The sequence below is a fragment of the Oryx dammah genome, unplaced genomic scaffold, assembly GCF_014754425.2.
Source record: "Oryx dammah isolate SB20612 unplaced genomic scaffold, SCBI_Odam_1.1 HiC_scaffold_23, whole genome shotgun sequence".
Classification (NCBI taxonomy): Eukaryota; Metazoa; Chordata; class Mammalia; order Artiodactyla; family Bovidae; genus Oryx; species Oryx dammah.
Window position 1 is genome coordinate 93221200 of NW_024070207.1, and position 19703 is coordinate 93240902.

General features: G+C 45.7%; 1 protein-coding gene across 9 annotated transcripts in view; it reads left to right on the top strand.

Moving 5' to 3' along the window:
* Positions 1-18590, top strand: part of CASK (calcium/calmodulin dependent serine protein kinase) — a 392189-nt gene extending 373599 nt beyond the window's left edge. For 8 of the 9 annotated variants that reach the window (XM_040266154.1, XM_040266155.1, XM_040266156.1 and 5 more), the window contains 3 exons: positions 1674-1876; positions 9560-9643; positions 13201-18590. In XM_040266154.1, coding sequence (XP_040122088.1) covers positions 1674-1876; positions 9560-9643; positions 13201-13377 — 464 coding nt within the window. In that variant the 3' untranslated portion in view covers positions 13378-18590. The other variant, XR_005725457.1, reaches the window with a different exon arrangement.
* Positions 18591-19703: the final 1113 nt, after the last annotated feature.

Below are 19703 nucleotides of genomic sequence, written 5' to 3' on the forward strand. Positions count from 1 at the left end.
TGGTACCACTTGAGTTTTCTAGTAAAATACTTCCAAATATTATTTCAATTCTCCTTATGTCTAGACCATGAGTATAGCAAGCTTAGGTAACCTTTCTTCTTCATCACATAAGCAATTGAAATTCTATGTTATTAAATAGCCAATAAACTAGCTTGGTTTTAAAGTGTGCTTTGCTGACCCTAATCATGTCTACTTGCCATATTTGACCGTGGCTGTGTATATAGCACATAATACAGCATCAATGTAGTATACTGTTTCTTCAGTTTTGTGTGTGCCTGGAGAAAGGGTTCTTTAAACATCCACATTCTATGTCCATGAGCACTTGGGAGTTGAACAGTCTGGTTGGAGCAGGAGATGGGGAACTCCCCCTGGGTTTGGACTCATGTACAACAAAGAGTTGCATAAATTTGTCCCTGCTCAAAAAAGCAAAGAAGCAAAAGGAGAAAGAAAACTAAAACTTGTTTCTGGCTTATCTAGAAAAACATTTCCTGAAGTACATTTTGGAGAATGCTGGTCCTGTTAGTATCCCACAGAAGTAGGACTTAGGGGCAGATATTTTAGTAAACAATGACTCAGGTCAGGGGTCAGCAGACCTTTTCTGTAAAGGACTAGACAGCAAATATTTGAAGTTTTGAAGGCCATGTGGTCTCTGACACAACTACTCAACTCCGCCTTTGTGGCTTGAAAGCAATATGTAAACAAATGAGCATGGCTGTGTTCCAATAAAACTTTATTCACATGAACAGACAGCAGGCCATGTTTGGCCCACAAGCCATAGTTTGCCAATTCCTGGTTTAGGTCTTTCCTAACTATTATGGCCATGTCTGGCTAAGGTCATTATGTTTCCAATATCCCTTTTGCTGTATTCTAATAGTCTCCTTGTACATGATGCTGTAAACCAGCACTAATCAATAGAATGTTCTCTCGTGAGAGCATTCTATATCTGTCCTGTCCAATACAGTAGCCACTAGCCACATGTGGGTACTAAACCTCTGAAATGTGGCTAGTAAGAATGAGGAACTGAATTTTTAACTTTTTTAGATTTTCATTTACTTAAATGACCATTTGGGGTTTTCCATTGTTTAATTCTCCTTTTTCCTTCTCTGAAGACCTAACTGAATTAAAGCAGACAGTAAGTTAAGTTAATCCTGGGTCATTTAGGGTCTTGCCCCTGTCATTACCCTTGAAGGGATGAGATAGATCTCATCTACACATGGAAAGGTTCACCAAACCAAACAACTAACTAACTACTGTGTTCTGATGTCACATGAACAAATAGGACTTCTAGAACTGATTTCTTCAAAGCTACTGGGGGTGGGAATAGAGCATGACATATGCTACAGGATCCATGGCTTTTAAGAGAGAATGAGTTTGGGTAGGTCCACTGGGGGCTCCTCTCGTGGCTCAGCTGGTAAAGAATCTGCCTGCAATGCAGGAGACCTGGGTTCAATCCCTGGGTTGGGAAGATTCCCCTGGAGAAAGGAGAGGATATCCACTCCAGTATTCTTGCCTGGAGAATCCCAATGGACAGAGGAGCCTGACGGGCTACAGTCTATGGGGTCACAAAGAGTCGGACGTGACTGAGCAACTAAGCACAGCATAGCACAGGTCCATTGGGAGTATCGGCTCCTATGCTCAGCCTCTTAAACCTCTTTTGACCTGTGACTTTACAGATACAACCAGACCTCCAAAGAAAGATGAAGAAAATGGAAAGAATTATTACTTTGTATCTCATGACCAAATGATGCAAGACATCTCTAATAACGAGTACCTGGAGTACGGCAGCCACGAGGATGCGATGTACGGGACAAAACTGGAGACCATCCGCAAGATCCACGAGCAAGGTCTGATCGCGATACTGGACGTGGAGCCTCAGGTAATGCCCGGCCACCCCTGGCACGTCGTCATCCTGCCTGCATGCTAAGCTCAGGTTCTGAAATCAAAAAGTGCCATCAGAGCATCATGGGTCACATAATAATCTAATAGCAAGCTGCAGGGAAGTATTGGCAATGAAGGCACCATGAGTTAACCACCCAAAATGCAAGCTAATTGTTGTGCTCAGAGCGCACACAGTGTATCTAAGAAAGAGAAACTGTTCTCTTATGAGATTCATTATACTCAGGTGCTCAATAAGGCGCCTGATCAGGTCTGTGCCTGCCAGAAACCCTCCAGTAATCTGACTCAGGATGAGACTCTGGCACTTGGTTAAACACCGCAGCCACCTTTCCTCTCTTGGTACAGCTCACACTAGACCATCAGAGCCTCTGCCAGCATCTTAGGTTAATCACTAGCTGGATTCATGTCAATCTATGCCAAAACCAATACAGAATTGTAAAGTAAAAATTAAAAATAAATAAATAAATAATCACTAGCAAGAAATTCTGACCCTGGGCCCTGGGTCTGATGTGCAACCCTAGCTTTATGAGTGCAAGCACGAGCGAGCCCCAGGTTATGCCAGGTGGAGCAGGGGTACAGACCCGTGGTGGTTCTCAGCCTCCTCTACCTCTTTACTGAGGGACAGTGCCTGACCCTGAGCTTAAACTTGAAGGCATATGGAGAACCTGGAGAGGGCTCAGAGAGCTGGACTCAAGAGACGATTAGATGATCTGCAGATGCATCCTGAGCTGGAAGAAATTGAAATTATTAAACTTGAAAAGGAAAAAGCACAAGGCCTTACATCAAAAATGCTCACAAGCTATTTTTCATCTGAGGACAAACTAACAAGTGGGACTCAAAGCCTAGTAGGAAGGATTTGGGAGTTGTAGACACCCGGGCAGGTTACAGGAGAGGCTTGTGGGTGCCCATGTGACTCTGCGGCCTGCCGTTTCTAAGACTGCCCTTACGGAAAATCCCTTATCACTTATAAATAGAATCACTATACCACCTGCTGAAATGATAGACCAGCTCTCCTCCAGCAGGCTTTGTTTCACCAGAAGGCTCATTTGGCTACCCTGGGGCAGGGAAGATCCCTGGTCAAGGGCCACTGCGTGAGACTTGGGCCCCTAACCATCCCCAAAGAGAGAATGGAACCAGCTTAACCATGATTTAAGTGACCTGGGGCCTGGCGGCTCAGTTACTTGGCCCCAAGATCCTAACCTCAGAGCCAGGGGGTTCAGCCATTTCCATGTCCCAGCACCTGATGGGGTTCTTGAACTTGGAATCTGTTTAAGGGGCTGGGGAGGAAAGCAACAGTAGGGTGAACGCTATACAGTGTACTTAACAATGAACTTGGACCTTTAGAGAACTAAATATATGATGTGTAATGTAGATTGATTTTTGTTTAACTACTGATCCCTCCTTACTAGGGATTGGAAAAATCTTCTGGCCAGGGGTGGCTAGAGGCAAAGTCTCAATCCTGGTCCTGGTCTTCGACACCCTGTCCTTGGGTTCCACACTGGTCTTCACCTGAACGTCGTTTTCTGCTGGTAGTAATGTCTCTAGCAGTATGCTGGCTGCAGGGCTCCTCAGACCCCCTCCGCGTTACCTCAGCTCACGTTCCAGGGCTTTCTGCCTCACCTGCTGCCGCTGCCGCCACCGCTGTTGCTGTCGCTGCTACCGCTGCTCCCCTCCTGGCGCCCAGCTTCCCTGTGCCCTCGCCCCTGCCCAGCCCTGCACTGCTCTGCACTGCTGAGCGGGAGACACTTGTCTCGGCCTTACCAGGATGCCCACGTGCGGCACTGGGCACCAGAGCAACCTGTGGCCCGACCTGGACATCTTCCTTGTTCCCTGTCTGCTGGCGGGGCTCACCGCTTTCTTCTCTCCTGCCTCCTTTGTCCCCCTCCTCTCAGAACTGGGGTCTCTCGGGAGAGATAGGGCCCTGGGCTCGGGGATCACGCGGATCCCACTTCCCTCATCAGTCTGGTTGACCGCTCTGGTCCCAGGCACCGTGACCGTCACATCCAGCGGTCCAGCCACAGGTGCCCAGAGCCTGCACCGCCTGGGCTTCGCCCTCAGGCTTCTCTCCCTTCAGCCCACTCGCCCCCACGGCTGGACAGGGCCTGCACCCTGCCTTCAGGATGCCCGTGGCCATGACCAACTTGCTGTCAGGCAGAGCCCCATTGCTTCGGGGAGTCTCTCTCCTTAAGACGTTTTTTCCATGCCCTTTTCCCACCCTGGCCGTCTTATTACCCACTCCATTGTGTGTCACGGACAGTTGGACTCAACCAGCCTGTATTAACTGCTTAGTATTCTAAGCATTCTGCCAGGAGCTAAGAATACAAATAAGGCAAGCTGGTAAGGATGGAATTCCTTCCTCAGTGTTCATCAAAAACCATCTATAATGGGAGAAGTGCCAGGTGGCATTTTTACAACTCTCTCCCTTCAGCCACTGCTGACACCCTAGAAAGGCCACACTGGTGTTCAGCTCATTGTCTGTGCCATATTAACTGACTTGACAGTTCTGGCCAAACTGAACACATGTCTAATAATACTGTATAAGATGCTACAGTTCTACTTTAATCCCAAAGGACCATGGTAAAGACTTTAGACAAAAAATGAGTTACCTGACTTCTCTTAAAATAATAGGAATAGATTATGTTCCTCTACGTTTGCCAAGCAATTAGTTCTTCTACCTAATCCTTGTAACCAGAGATCGAGACATCTGTATCCACTTTTGTAGATGAAGAAATCGAGGCTTAACCTATCACTTGAATAGTCTTGGTTTGAATTCGGGTTGTTTTTTTAAACAGAAAATCCCAGCCTCCTTTCACTGTAGCATCCTAGAAAAGTTAACCCTGATTAATCCTTAAGCTGGTGCACCTTGTATATAGGAGTACAATTTTAAATCTTTAACATTTAGAAAAATCTGTAAGGAAGTTAAACCTGAGGAAAGCTGTAGAGCTGATTTCTCATGGAAATAAAGCCATGGCTCAGAAAATAATCTATGTCCCTAATCTCAGAACTCTCATAGCTCCAATGTGTAGTCAAGTTTTAGGAACTTCCCTGGTGGTCCAGTGGTTAAGACTCTGCAGTTCCACTGCAGGGGGCACAGGTTTGATCCCTGGTCAGGGAACTAAGAAATCCCACATGCCACATGACATAACCAAAAAGGGGAGGGTTGTTTGGGGGGGGGGGGGTTAGATTTTAATTATATTCTGACTTGGCCATTTGCTGCATTGAAGAGTTGCCAGTAACAGAATTGCTGTGGCTTTGCTTTCGCCCACAGGGGAAAACGTTGTCATCAAAGAGGATGTACCTATTAGGGATCTGGGCTTAGAAACAAGAGCCAGGTTCTGAACTAGGAGCTGTTATGTGAAGCCAGTTTCTGGGGTCATTGTGTTCTTCTTAAGCCCTTAGATCTTTCTCCAAAATGACTCCGATGCTTGCCCTTAAGTACTTTTTAATTTTGCAAAAACCAGATAAGTCTTTTGTGTGTGTGTGTGTGGTTATCTGGGTCATTAAGATCTTTTTAAAATTTTTTTATTTTTTTTTAATATAGAACAATCTTATGGACTCTGTGGGAGAAGGCAAGGGTGGGATGATTGGGGAGAGTGGCATTGAAACAAGTATAATATCATATGTGAAACGAATCACCGGTCCAGGTTAGATGCAAAAACCAGTTGAGTCTTAAAGATAGCTGCTTCTTCGGTATTTGGTCAAATGAGTTTTTATTCCTTGAGGGTAGTAACCTGAGATTAATTATTGGCCACAGATGAGCCATTAAATCAACTCATCTGCAAAAGAGAAAGAGTTAGCTTTAAATGTTAAATTAATGCTTCATTGCCTGTCTGAATCCAACATATTTTCAGTGGTCTTTCTAGACTCTCCCTTCTTGGGGATTCAGAAAGAGCTATTTGCCTATGAATATTAACAAATCTATGTCTCTTCTTAAAAGTCAAAAAGGAAGACGGTTTAGAGATCATCTTAAAGCCACCTATTAATGGCATGATGGAGGGGATCCTGGTGAAGCAATACCGTTTCCTGCTCCTGAACTTCAGGCACCCACTTGAGAGCCATAAGTAGAGCAGAGTCTGGGGACAGAGGCCTTCAAGAACAGCGGAGGATGTGCATGGTGACTGCTGAAGGCAGGAGGGAGACTAGCCAAGATCTCAGTCAGGATTCGAGGCATCTTACCATTTTTGAAACTATAGTAATATAGGAGAGAAAGTCAAAGCCATGAGCAGAAGGAGGATGCAAATATACTAACCACAGAGGCTACTGTAGTTACTGTGATAAACATGAAATGAGGCTCGCAACTTCCTGGCAGCCAGGACAAAAAGGAGAATGTCATGAATCACATAATTCTCATCTAGTGGAAAGTATGTTGGGTTTTTCCTTGGAGTTAACTGCTAATGGAATATATCACCTGATTCTTAGACAAAAGAGGCAGTTGGTGGTGTGGTGACTACAGTCTGCATTGACGGTCTCATGCAGTAGGTGCTGAATGACGTTCCCGTCTTCATGGTTAAAGACGAAGGGTGTGAATGTCTTGTGGTGGTAGTGCTCAGTTGCTCAATCGTGTTCCAGTCTTTGTGACCCTATGGACTGTAGCCCGCCATGCTCCTCTGTCCATGGAGTTCTCCAGGCAAGAATACTGGGAACTGCCGTTCCCTTCTCCAGGGGATCTTCCTGACCCAGGGATCGAACCCATGTCTCCTGCGTTAGCGGGCAGATTCTTTACCACTGCGCCACCTGGGAAGCCTGTGAATGCTGCATAGAGCAGGGTACTCCACAGGCAGATAACAGTTGCTGAGTTTTCTGGTGTGGTAATAGGATAGCAGACTAGAACTGAAAATACTCAATTAGGTGGCTTTTAGGCTGTGGTCACCGAGTGGAGAAAAGTCCGTTTCACACGAGGGGCGGTATTCTCAACTTCATCCGAGGGTTGTGGCTCGTGGACATCTATCTGGCACCTCAGGGATGGGAGCAAGGGTAGGGACTATGCCTTAGTTTGTCCCCATCCAAGTTGCCCAGAAGGTGACTCTGGGTGGGTGTGGAGTGACCAGGAAAACTTATGTCTCAACTGACCCTGGAGTCACTTGATTTATAAGCATAGGAAGGATAGGAAAAAGGCCCCCAATATTTATGATAGAAAGGCCCATTCTAAGCGCAGATCCCTGTTAAGCTCCATTGAGCTATATATGGACTTATTCATGGTATTTATTCCTTGTGAAAATCTTCTGTCACAAAAGGCTTTGGAAAGAAATGCCAATTACCTCAAAAAAAAAAAAAAAAAGAACATATGCAGGTTTGAAGAGGTTTCTCCCACGGGGAATCTGAGCCTGTGACTTTCACAATTAAGGCACTTTTTTTTTGACAGCACTTTGATGGCAGGCAAAATAATGTGCCGTACTCCCTTACCCCACAAGGAGAAACTGTAACTAAAATTCAGAAACATAATCCTAGAGAAAGTGAGCGTTGCACTGAACAGGAAAGTCAAAACCTTGAGCAACCAGTTTGCCTCTTCCATGCCTTGATATTCATAGAGGCTGAAGAGAGTCGCTTGAGGCATGAAAACACAATGCCCTCTAATCAAACCTGCCTCAAAAGGCAAAACAGACTTTGTGTGAATTGTATGTAGTACTTTTACATCTTTGCTTGATCAAAAGACAATTTCTGCCAGGTGCCATTTGGGGCAGGAGGGCAACCACTGAAGGATACACCCCTGCCCTCAAGAAGCTTAGCTGGCAGCATCCAGACACTTGCATTTCCAAGGAAGTGGAAATAAGTGTGGGTGTGTCAGGAGCACACCAGAGGGACGCCTGTCTCCACTCAGAGCTCACAAAGGATTTGCAGAAGAAAGAACACTCAGCCAAGCAACAAGGAGAGTGGGGAAGGGGGGCCAAGGGATGGAGTGAGTATCCAGGCAGAGGGAGCAGGAAGAGAAAGGCTGACTCTTTGTGGAACTGAAAGCAGTTCAGCCAGGCCTGTCCACAGAGGGGGCAGAAAGGTGAGCGTGGACCAGGCTGCATTTCATCCCAAGGCCAAGAAGGAGGTCTCGCAGGGTGTGGAGTGGAGGGGTGATATGAGGGAATTTGTAGTTCCCAAAGATCATTCTAGTGGCAGGGCTTAGTAGGGTTGTGCCATGCCATACTAAGTCACTTCGGTTGTGTCCAACTCTGCGACCCTATGGACTGCAGCCTGCCAGGCTTCTCTGTCCATGGGATTCTCCAGGCAAGAATACTGGAGTGCGTTGCCATGCCCTCCTCTAGGGGACCTTCCCGACCCAAGGATCTAACTCGCATCTCTTGCATTGGCAGGCGGGTTCTTTACCACTAGCGCCACCTGGGAAGTCCCATTAGAACAATCACTCTGTGTGCTAAAGGCTCACTCTGACCAAGACCAAGATCACATGGCTAGTAAGGAGCTCTGTGCATGCATGCTCCGTCGTGGCCAACTCTTGGCAACCCCAGGGACTGCAGCCCGCCAGGCTCCTCTGTCCATGGGATTCTCCAGGCAAGAATACTGGAGTGGGTTGCCATGTCCTTCTCCAGGGGACCTTCCCGACCCAGGGACTGAACCCACGTCTCTTGTGTCTCCTGCATTGGCAGGCGGATTCTTTACCACTGAGCCACCTGGGAATTGGAAAGCAGTCCAAACTGCTACTACAGCAAACCAGGCACGGGGGGCAGGGATGGGGGCGTAGGGATAGGGCAACACAAGCGACTGGAAGGCTGTTTAGAAAGCAAACTGTGGCTAACAGAATAGACGTGTTAGATTCTTAAACAAAGGACAGCAAGATATTTACCCCTGATGCATACGAATTAGTTACATGTCAGTCACTTGTGAATTGTGTGCCTATGTTGGACTTTGTTGCAGGGTGGGGGTGTAACCCCTTGCTTGGGGTCAGGGGAGAGCCCTGTCCTCAGAGGGGAAGGGTAGAAGCACCAGCCCCTGACCAGAATCAACTCCCACAGCATCAAGTGAAGACTTTGCAGTATCTCTGTGCAAACTAGTAGCTTGCAGTTAGAGGTTTTGGATGCCTCAGAACAGAACTGAAAGGGGCCTCAGAGGTGCCTCTCCCTTGAACACAGGTATTATCACAGGCCTGCAAATTACTCACAGTCACACGGCTTCTAGCTCCAGGCTCCGTCTCTACATGGGGTCTCCCTTCCCTGTAGAGTCCCAGAGTAAAGGCGGGTGGCCTCCCCTGGGACAGCTCAGAAGGCCTGTGTCTCTGTGAACACAGTCACAGTGGTCAGGACTTGCTCTCCCTCTGAGCAATTTGCAGTATGGCTTGGTGGGCTCTAGATGAGTTCTGAGCCAGCCTGTTGGCCCCCATCTACCCCAAAATGCACTTCCTAAAAACTGAACTTACCAGGTTTGAATGAACAGTAACCAAACATAATCAGTATTCACTTTTCTGCAGAAAAATAATTCAGATCGATTCATGAGATTCCTAAGAAAAATGTCCAGTTTGTCAGCTTTAATTTTCCGACGGCTACTGTCCACCCCTTGGACAAAAAGAAGTCATATAAGTTATTTATAATGTTGGTAAATTTAATAATATCTGGCCAAAAATTTGAATCAAGGGCTTTTCCAGTTGTATCATTTTCTATGGGCTTGTTTGAACACTGCATCGGTTATTTCTAAGTCTCAGTTTTCTTCTTTGTTTACACAGGCACTGAAGGTCCTGAGAACAGCGGAATTTGCTCCTTTTGTTGTTTTTATTGCTGCACCAACTATCACTCCAGGTTTGAATGAGGTAAGAATTACTCAGTTTGTCCTCTACTCAGCAATCCCCTGAGTAAGGATGCCTTTGTGTTGCTCATTCAAGGCCAAAGCCCCATCTCATTAAGACAACTAAGTGAAGCTCTGCTTTGTCCCCCATGCCAGCCATTAAGATTTCCAGAGATCAAGGTCCTTGTTCAGAAGGAAGAATTACACCCCATAGAGAAGTATGGTTTTTCCAAGATCAGAGTCATTAGGCAAATTCAAGCTTGAGTGTCCAGTGCAGTCAGCCTTCTCCATAGGCCTGCTCCCGCCCTGTGAGGCTGCCTTCCTGATCACAGCTGTACTGACAGAGCTCGGGGCCAAAGATGGCTTTGCCTGAGGACAACCATAAAGCATCCACTGCCTTGGCTGATCTGCCCAGGCTCCCCTGAGCAGCCTCCAGTGCAGAACCCATGCAGGATCTCTACCCAGGCCCCTGGAGACTCCCAAACCTAGAAATGAGCTCAGTCCCCTCTCAGGCCTACTCAAGTCAGCAGCCACCATGGAGTTGGTGCCTGTGAGGCTCGGCAGTAGCATCTAGAACCAAGCTGGCTCACATAGCCTGCTACTGCCAGGCTGATGAGAAGGTAGTTATGGCATGTCCAGTAAATATATTGCTGCTGTCAGGTCATTCATACGAGGAAACTCTCTACAAAGTTAATACTGAAGACCATCCCTTCCACAGGGTCTAGAACCCACCAGAATGTTCTTGGCACTGTCTAGTTAACAGTGGCCTAGACTCACCCAAGTCTATGACAGTAAAATCAAAGCTTGGAGATTTTCACCTTAAGGAAAAAAATTAAATATCCAGGCAAGAATACTAGAGTGGGTTGCCATTTCCTTTCCAGGGGATCTTCCCGACCCAGGGATCAAACCCACATCTCCTGCATGGCAGGCAGATTCTTTCCCATCTGAGCCACCAGGGAAGTCATCTAGGTTTAAAGAAGATTAAATATCTTGATTTCTATGTCACTCATATTTTCAGTCATTTTTTGATGTTTCATTTGCAAAAGATGTATTCCTTGGTAAAGTCTACTTTTCCGTCTTATATAATACACAAACATGTTTGAAACTCCATGTTGTGGTTAGCTCTTATCCTTTGGTTACCATGTATTTTTCTTGAATTACCATCTTTGCTTTGTTTTTGTTTTTGCCTTTTTTCCTGCCCTTTTACTAATTTTCCATAGCTGCCAAAATGGTGCAGAAAATTGCCTGTAAGTACCAGCTAGGAGGTGATAAAATACAGCCTTGTTTCCTTTCATAGATTTAGAATGTAGACACTTTATTCCCACAAATCCTTGCTTTTGCTGTTAGAATAAAGGCATTTTGTTTTCACTGAGTTAAACCCTGCTCATGTTAAGTCAAGCCTGCAAACAAGCTGTTGTAGAGAAAGAAACTGACAAATATAACTTCATCTTATAAGATTGTTAAGAGGGTATGAGTTTGAGCAAACTCCAGGAGATAGTAATGGAAAAAAAAAAAAAAGATTGTTAAGAAGGAACTTTAAGGGGGGGGAGAACTACATTAAAAATGTGATGCTCTCAGTCATAAATTTTCTTGAATGTTTTCATCAGCCCAGCTTTCTGAACAAATTATAAGCCCTGTTAGTGGATCTTAAAGCCCAGGACTTTATGTTAGCCCAGGACTACTGTATATTCCAATAGAATCCCCTAGCCCAGAGCATGACATGGTAGAAATTGCTCCTTCTCATACTGGTAGGAAGCACTCTTGTCTTTGGGTGAATGCATGTTTCCTAAAATGGGGCTTTTGTGTTGTGTTTTTTGTCGAGCCACAGTGAAAATATTATGCTTTTGAAGTGCAAGCAGAAAGTGTGTTGATACGACCTTAGAAGGTAATGATTAACTGAGGTCTTACCTACGCTGAAGTAGTTAATACCTAACGTTCAAAGCATGCCACATCCTGCTTTGAAATTCTGGTAGATGACAAAACAGGTTAGGACACTCTCGTTTCAGAGTGTCCCTATCAGGACACCCTGAAAGACTCATTTCCCAACTTGTCTGGTGTCTGTCATCCCCACTGCAGTGCTGTGATGGGATCGAGTGTTACTATCTTACCTCGAATCCCCTTGTCAAAGGGTTGCACCACACACCAAGGTTCCCCCAGGAAGAGTCTCTTATAAACAGGTGGGCCTCAGGGAAAAGAAGAGGGGTCCTAAGCCTGCAGTGAGTGCCAACAGCTCCCAAATGATGGCACCACACCTTTCGGAGATGGGTCTCTGTCATCATGGGCCCCCATTTCCTAGTAGACTTCCAATTTAACACTCCTCACATCCTATCACAGCCAGTATTAACCAGCCAAGTGCTTGCTCTTTTGGTAAGGTTTATTAAGCACTTACTATGTATAAGGCACAATGCCAAGTACTGGGTACAGCAGGGCAAGTTTGTGCTGTAGTTGGGGAGAGAGATACTAATCAAACAAACAAGCATTGAATTGTATCTATTGATAGATATATATTTCAGAGTCCACCCAACAGCTCACCCACCTAATCAGTTAATTTGACTTACAGAGATTCCTGGTTTCAAACTTGAACTTCCCCATTAAAAGCTCAGTAGAACAAGATCTGCGCCATGAAGATGCAGAGGCAGACTTTTTGGTGGCCCTTAAGAGATCCTCATCTGGAAAGAACTGCCATCCTGAGGCTTTCTGGGGCTCACGGCAGAAGTTTAGGGAAAGTCTTTACTGCAGCAAAGAGTTGAGTAGCTGCTTCTCCTTCAGAGTTTTTTCCATAAGAGATATGAGGACCTACAAACAGTGATGTTTGGCCATTTCCAACGCAGACCACCTTGAGGGATTCATTGGGTGTCAGTTGCTTTTGTATCTGGGATATGGCCTCATTTCATCCATTACTGGTAACATCCAAAAAGCTTTTGCCTCTGGCATATCCACTGCTAGTGAGTGAAGGCAATGCATTATATATGTAATTGAATTCCAGGAACATGGCAGAAAAATTCAACTTCATTTGTTGTCCAGAGGCAGGGGCTTCTTGGGGCAAACACAGCTGGGCTCTGGGGCTCGGTGCAAGCGAGAGCAGAGGACCAAGGAAAGGGGATGCAGGGCTCTGACCTCACCCCCGCCCCCAAAGCCCCCTCCACTCTGCCAAACAGGAGAGTGGTTCGAGATGAGGCAGGCCTGGGTCAGGGGGATGAGCACAGAACAGCTCGACTCCAACAGTCAGCCTCAGCTGACTCCAGACGGGCACAGTTCAGCCAGAGCAGGGTCGTGTGTTTGCTGAGGAGTGTCGTGTCCTGGTCCATCCAGGTTGGCATAGAGGCCCTGTTGCATGGTGAGCAGTCACGGTTGTAAGCCATGTTCTGTGCCCCTGCCATCCTGGGGGCCATCGTCTCCTCTGTCACGAAGCGGCCTCGGCCTCACACTCAGATGTGTCCCATCACGGGCGGGCCTCAACTGTTTCTGACACCGGGACAGACAGAAATGTAGCCCGAGAAAACCATCTTGGTTGACTTCTCTCTCATCTTTGCTTCTCCCTCCTCCCTCGCCCACCCCTTCCTCCATCGCCTCACCATTTAGGATGAATCTCTTCAGCGTCTGCAGAAGGAGTCTGACATCTTACAGAGAACATACGCACACTACTTCGATCTCACAATTATCAACAATGAAATCGACGAGACAATCAGACATTTGGAGGAAGCCGTGGAGCACGTGTGCACAGCCCCACAGTGGGTCCCCGTCTCCTGGGTCTATTAGGCCCCCCTCCCCCAGATATCTGGCGCATAACTGGGAGCCACCTCATACATGGAAAAGCCTCTTTGTTATCGGCCTTGTGGCAGCAGGTCGTGGTCCCTAGAGACTACCTAGTTGTAGTGTGACCTACATTTATAATTATTGTCATGTCCAAATAGATAGGAGGAGAAAAACAATTACACACTAATTTAAAGAGACAGTATCTTTTTTAATCAGTTCTCCTAAACTTTAATAAAATGTATCTTTAAATGTATGTATTATTCAATCCTTTGGAATGTTATATTTTTGGAAATCATAGCTTTTTATTTCCAAGGCCCCTAAAAACTGCACAAAATAGATGCTGCTTTCTATAATCTATTTTAATAATAATAAACAATGATTCTGTTACCTTGACTGGGGTTGGAACACTACATTCTTTTTAGAGTCTGATTTTATGGATTGGAATATCTTTCTTTCCTTTATTTATTTGAAATAATCAGTCTAGTGATTACAAAACTCATAAATTTTTAAAGGCCTTTTTTTCCTCTTTTTTTTTAGAATAGTATTTTTTTTAAGTCCTTTATGTAACATCCAGATAATGTGATACTGTCTCTTTGAAGCACCCTGTAAACCTTTAGAGATTTGAAGTTGGGTCTTGACTCTTAATGCATGTGGACAGTCGCGAGCGTTTATGCTGTCGGTGTGTCTGTGTTGGACAAAACAATCTGTAATCTACAACAAAGTACATTCCGTTCACGGGGCACACCCAGGGGAATAAGAATAAAATGCTATTATGACTAAGTTGTAAACCTATGCACATCCCTTGCATTTCGGGCAACTTTATAAAAAAAAACAAACAAAAGAAACTGATTTTTATTAATAATAACCATGTAGTGAAATGTGTTTGTAATTTTGTCTCAATTTAATTTGTTGTAAGGTGGGAGGGGGAATTGCTGGTTTCACCATTTCAGATCTGTGTTGTCTGAGAGTATTAACATTTTAATTAAGCAAAGAAATGAGGATTTTTAATATGTATGTAATTGTTTTAAAGCACCCGTTTTAAGAGAATATACTGTGCAATGAAGAAACCAGTTTAGGCATTTGCTATAAACTGAATTATTCCAAAAGAATAATAATCTATAACAGCCCTGTAAATTCCTTTAAAATGATAACAGGACAGTTTGACCAATTTTTTTTTAAATATACTTCCTTTTATGTGTTCAATAATTAAATGCCTTTGGGTCCTTCATTTCATCATAGATTTGTTCAGGTTTACAAGGTGATGACCTTTTAGATTTTATAATCCTTTAGATGCTCATTGAACCATCGAAGGCCTAGGAATGACTATCAGTTGGCAGGACAACAAAATGCTCTGCCAGAGCACAGCTGGGACCTCGTCTGGCTCCCAGAACACAGTGCACCCGAGGGCCACTCATGTGCTGGAGGCAACATGTGGTTTCTCCTTCCTCTTGCTATATCCGTTGGCACAGGAGAATCATGTCCTTGTTGCATCAGAGACATTAACCATCCCATCACCCTTCTGTGAGGTCACGTTCTTCCAATACAGGTGAGGCAGGCTGGCAGTTTTCTTGCTTTTTGCCAGAGGTCAGTGGCAGGTTCTTCCATTCGAGTGTCAGTGGTTCTATTAACCTGAGATCCTTGAAGAAAATACCATCGAGTTTCCTTCTTGTAGGTGAAATGGCCTCATTGCTCTGTGCCTCGGCACAACATGCAGGATGTGTTCTGCGCGGAACAGCTCCTCTTGGAGGACCACACAGAGAAGGCCTTTGTATACTCTTTTGAGGGTGTCGCCCTCCCCTCCCCCTACTCTTACCGAACAGTGCTGGGTTTTCCGCCGATGTTGTCCTTTGTCCGTGACCCGATGAGTATACAGCTTACAAACCGCTAAGTAAACTGCTGCCATTGGGGTCCCATCTCAGGGTGACCAAACCACTAAACCAGAGACACCCTGGATGGAGGGAGAAACCCCGAGAGCTGTTTGGGGCTGTGATGGGCCTGACTGCCATCTAAGCGCCACCAAGGCCAGCCAGTCATTCCCAGGATGGTATTGGTCACAGTGGGGCTCTTCTCAGTGTGAGCGTGCCCGCACTACCTCTTTTCCAATGAAGCACAAAGAAGAATGCAACTGACAGCTGAGAAATGAAGCTCCCTCCCTCTGGTAGGAACCCCCATGGCCCACTTGCCCCTGAGACCAGGTCTCCGGGGATGCTTGACGATGCCTATCGAGCCACCCACCATGCTGGTAAAGGCAGGTCAGGCAGAGGAAGAGAAAAACAATGCCAGTGTAGTCTGTGGCCCCAGGGCTGAGAAGCACACAGGCTGGTGGCATTCTCACCATTGTGCAGGTGGCAAAATTCCTGCACCCAGAACTCATTCTGACTTCCCAAAGAGGTCATCTGTTCCCTTCTGCTGATATACGACTATCCTAAAGCAGTGTCTTTGTGACCTAGCAGAAAAGACTTAAATTTCTGAATCCAGAGTAATTACAGTACCCTGCTGCTGCCACTCCATTACAGTTGTCCACTGAGCAATCAGAAAATTGCTCAAAAGCTGCTTTACTGTTTCCATTCCAACCACAAAATCATTTTTTTCCTTTCAAAGAACAGAGCAGATGATTAGATTATTAAATCTTAACACTGGTCAATTCAGCCATATTCTGAGGGCTCTCTTTCCAGTCCTATTCCTTACAGCAAGAAAGGGGGGTAGGGGTTAATATGTCAAATTAGCTGTTAAAAAGAATGTCCTGATTTTCTAATCATAAAACAGTAATTACTTTGCCCAGGCAGCATGTTCAATTTTAACACTAAAAAGGAAAATGTCACTCAGTTTAATTCAGGAAGCATCCCAGTGTTGAGATAATATGGTAGCCTTTTAAAAAGCAATTAAGTGTATCTCCTGTTAGGTGAGATGGTTTAAAATATTTGCTCAGAAAGGAACAGAAATGGGTGACCTACTTCTTGGCAATTTGCATTCAGAAGGCATCTTCTGAACCCGTCCCGTTGGCAGTGAGGTATCCAAAAATGCTGCAAAGCCCTTACCGCACAAAGGACCAGCATATGCTCCTTTTTCTCCAGGGCCCAGTCCATCTCCCACTGATGGGGCCAGCCCACTGGGCCTGGACTCCATGCTATGATTATTTTTTAAGACTTTGATCTCATGATTATAGAGGGGTTTTTTTGGTTTGTTTTTAAATCACTTGTAGTTAATCTGCTCATTAAGCCTTTGAGTTCATTCCTGGAAAAAGTATAATCAGTTGAGCCACCCCTGGGGACAATGAGCAGTGGAAATGTCCGGCGTGGACACTGCCCTTTAAGGACAGGTGACCCAAAGCAAACGCTCTTGTCTCCCCCTGATGTCCTTTTCTTCATTTCAGGTCAGTCACTTGAGGGCAAAGAGAACATACCGCTAAAGCTAGCAAGAACATTTCTTGATTAATATATTCTTAATGCCTCCCAGGCTATCTCCTTGGAAAGAAGAGAAGGCATCTTGCAATCAGCATTCCAAACAACCCCCCTGTGGATTCTCATCCTCCTGCTTATTTCCTATCGTCAAACCAGTGTGTGTGTTTGTGTGTGTGTTGCAGGGTGGGGGCTGGGGGAGACGGAGGAGGGGCTTGTTTTTCCAGAACTGAACACAGCCTCCTAATTCCATCCTGTTTCCAAGGGCTTAGATACCAAGGTCCCCAAGTGTTCTTTCTCTTGTTCTGCACCTCTTATTAATTCTCTTCTTAGAAAGATCTTTTGCTTCTGACTGCAGCTTACAGAAGGGCTACAAGCTTTCCTCATGAATTGTCTCATTTGGTAGAACTTTTCCACTCCTTATGCCTTTAGAAGTAAGGTCTTCCTCTCCACTTGATGTCTTTGGTTACAGGACGTCATCTGTAAGGCTCAACGCTTGATTGGCTTTGCCCATACCCACTCATCGGTTTGCCTTAAACTTGGAGCTATTGGAAGTCTTGGGTCTTCTAGTTTAGTGAGTGAAGTTTAGGGGTAACAGGCATCCAGGAAGTGAGAGAAAGGAAGAAAGAGTTTATGTCCACCAGTCCACATCCTTTTTATCTGGTCTTCTCTCTGCTTCTCTTGGGCTGCAGAAGGTGGACTGACATATAGAAAATCCAGAGCTACCCCCATCCCTCAACTAACCATCAACTCGCTTGACCCTGTGCAAATGGACCAAGCAAAAGAAAAAAGAGATGTTTGGCACCACACACGGGAGACCTCATTTCCGGCCCCAAGCACAACTCCCTATTTCTTTACACGTAGAACATTGGAGCTTCGCTGCCCCATCTGTGTTCCCTTCTCTCCCACATGTGACCAAAGGAACATGCCAGTGGTCTCACCTATCAAGCCCTGGGGGTGACCATCTTAGGACCCAGAGGATGTGCAGTCTCTTGGAAGGAAGGAGTTCTGCTCGGGGGTAGAAATAGGGGTTTCTCCACCGTGAGCAGCCCTGGCTATTATTTGCATTTTGAAGAAACCAAGAATTGGGGGACTCAATTTCTGGTCTCTGCTGTGTCCCCAGAGGGCGCCTGTGCAGGGGGTGAGAAGCTGTGGGGGCAGCAGGCCCAGGAGCTGACACAAAGGCCTAACAATCCCAATACCCATGTGCAGAGACCATAGCATCATGTTTAATTGCCAGGCAGGCACGTCACCGTTCAAACTCAGTTCTGGGGTTATTTTGCATAAAGTTTTGCCAACGTGTTCCTTTTTTTTTCTGTATGTATAATTGCCTTTTTATAAAAGGTTTTGAAGTATTGTCTCAGTGATTAAAAGAGAGCAATGTTAACAGTTGTTGTATATTTCACCGTATCCAATTGTAAGTATTTGCAGGGTACAGCCAAGCCTTAGTGTGCAAGAGCGTCTGTGTCCTCCGACACCCCGGAGGTGAGGGCATCGGAAAGGTTCGGATTCTTTGTAAATGTCCCGCTTTTCTTTCTGTGTTTATCTATTTACATGCCTTAGCACACGCCCTCCTGCCCTGATCCCTTTGCCCTGTTGCCAGAACACCCAGAACGCTGGTGCACTGTCGGTACAGGACAAGTCAACGCAACCCTAATCAGCTGTCTCTTGTGTGACAGGGGAGGAAGAGAAACTCCATAGTATTCTTTGTAGAATATACATACCTGTAGGATGCTGTGTAATGGGAAACCATAGAATTGGGCTTTTGTCATTTCAAAGTTGGAGAAATGTATGAATAAAATGTATAAAACACGAAAAGGTAGTTGTCTCCTCAGATTGCAGGACAAACCACCCGAGGATCAGAGGGAGAGGGTCAGGCCTTGCAGACCTTCCCATAAAGGCCTGGCCTTGCCCCCAAGAGGCGTGCGGCCCCTGGCCCCGCAACTCAACTACTTGCCTTTGGATGCAGTTTTTAAATAGCTTCAGGTTTAAACAGAAAAAAAAAAAATCCAAGCTGCAACAGCTCCTAGGAAGAGGTGACTAAGCTGATTCAAGCTGTACAGGCGCCCAGCAAGGAAAGGCCGTCCCTTGCTTGACATTTGCGTGGAAAGCCTCAGGAGGGAGCCTGCTGCCCTTGGGGTTGGGAGCTGGGCTTTGGCCTGAGACGCCCCCTTGTGCGCCTCAATGACCTACTTCACACCTTGTCTTCCTGGGCCAGGGCTCTCTGCCCAAGTACAGAACCAGGGTGGCTTCAGAAACCCACACTTGCATGTATCCAGTGCCAACACCCCTAGAAATAGCCGGGCCTAAATATACTGTCAGGGCTCACCTTTTTTTTTTTTTTTTAACTGCTCACTTTGAGAAGACACATATTAAGCAATTATTTACCTCAGTCAGGTAAACCTCACCCTATGGAAAACACACAGAAGAGTCTGGGTCACATCCAGACAAGAAATTTGAGCCTCTGGCCTTCTGATTCAGGGGTCCGCAAGTCATTTGATTCAGGGCTTCCCAGGTGGCATTAGTGGGAAAGAATCTACCTGTCAATGCAGAAGATATAAGAGATACAGTTTCGATCCCTGGGTCGAGAAGATCCCCTGGAGGAGGGCATGGCAACACACTCCAGTATTCTTGCCTGGAGGATCCCATGGACAGAGGAGCCTGGCCGGCTGCAGTCCATGGGGTCGCAAAGAGTTGGACACGACTGAAGTGACTTAGCACACACACACACAAATCATCTTTCTGCAGACTTCATACCCTAGATGTACAGGTAACCAAAAGCATAATGCTACTACTAAGCTCATTTTCTGCACTTCAGGGCATTGAAGACACATGCAACAATATTAAGCTGGTAGAAATGAATAAAAACATGTACTTCTATATTTTGCCCAGTTGACAGTAAGATGATAAGCTGAATAAACAACACGGGAT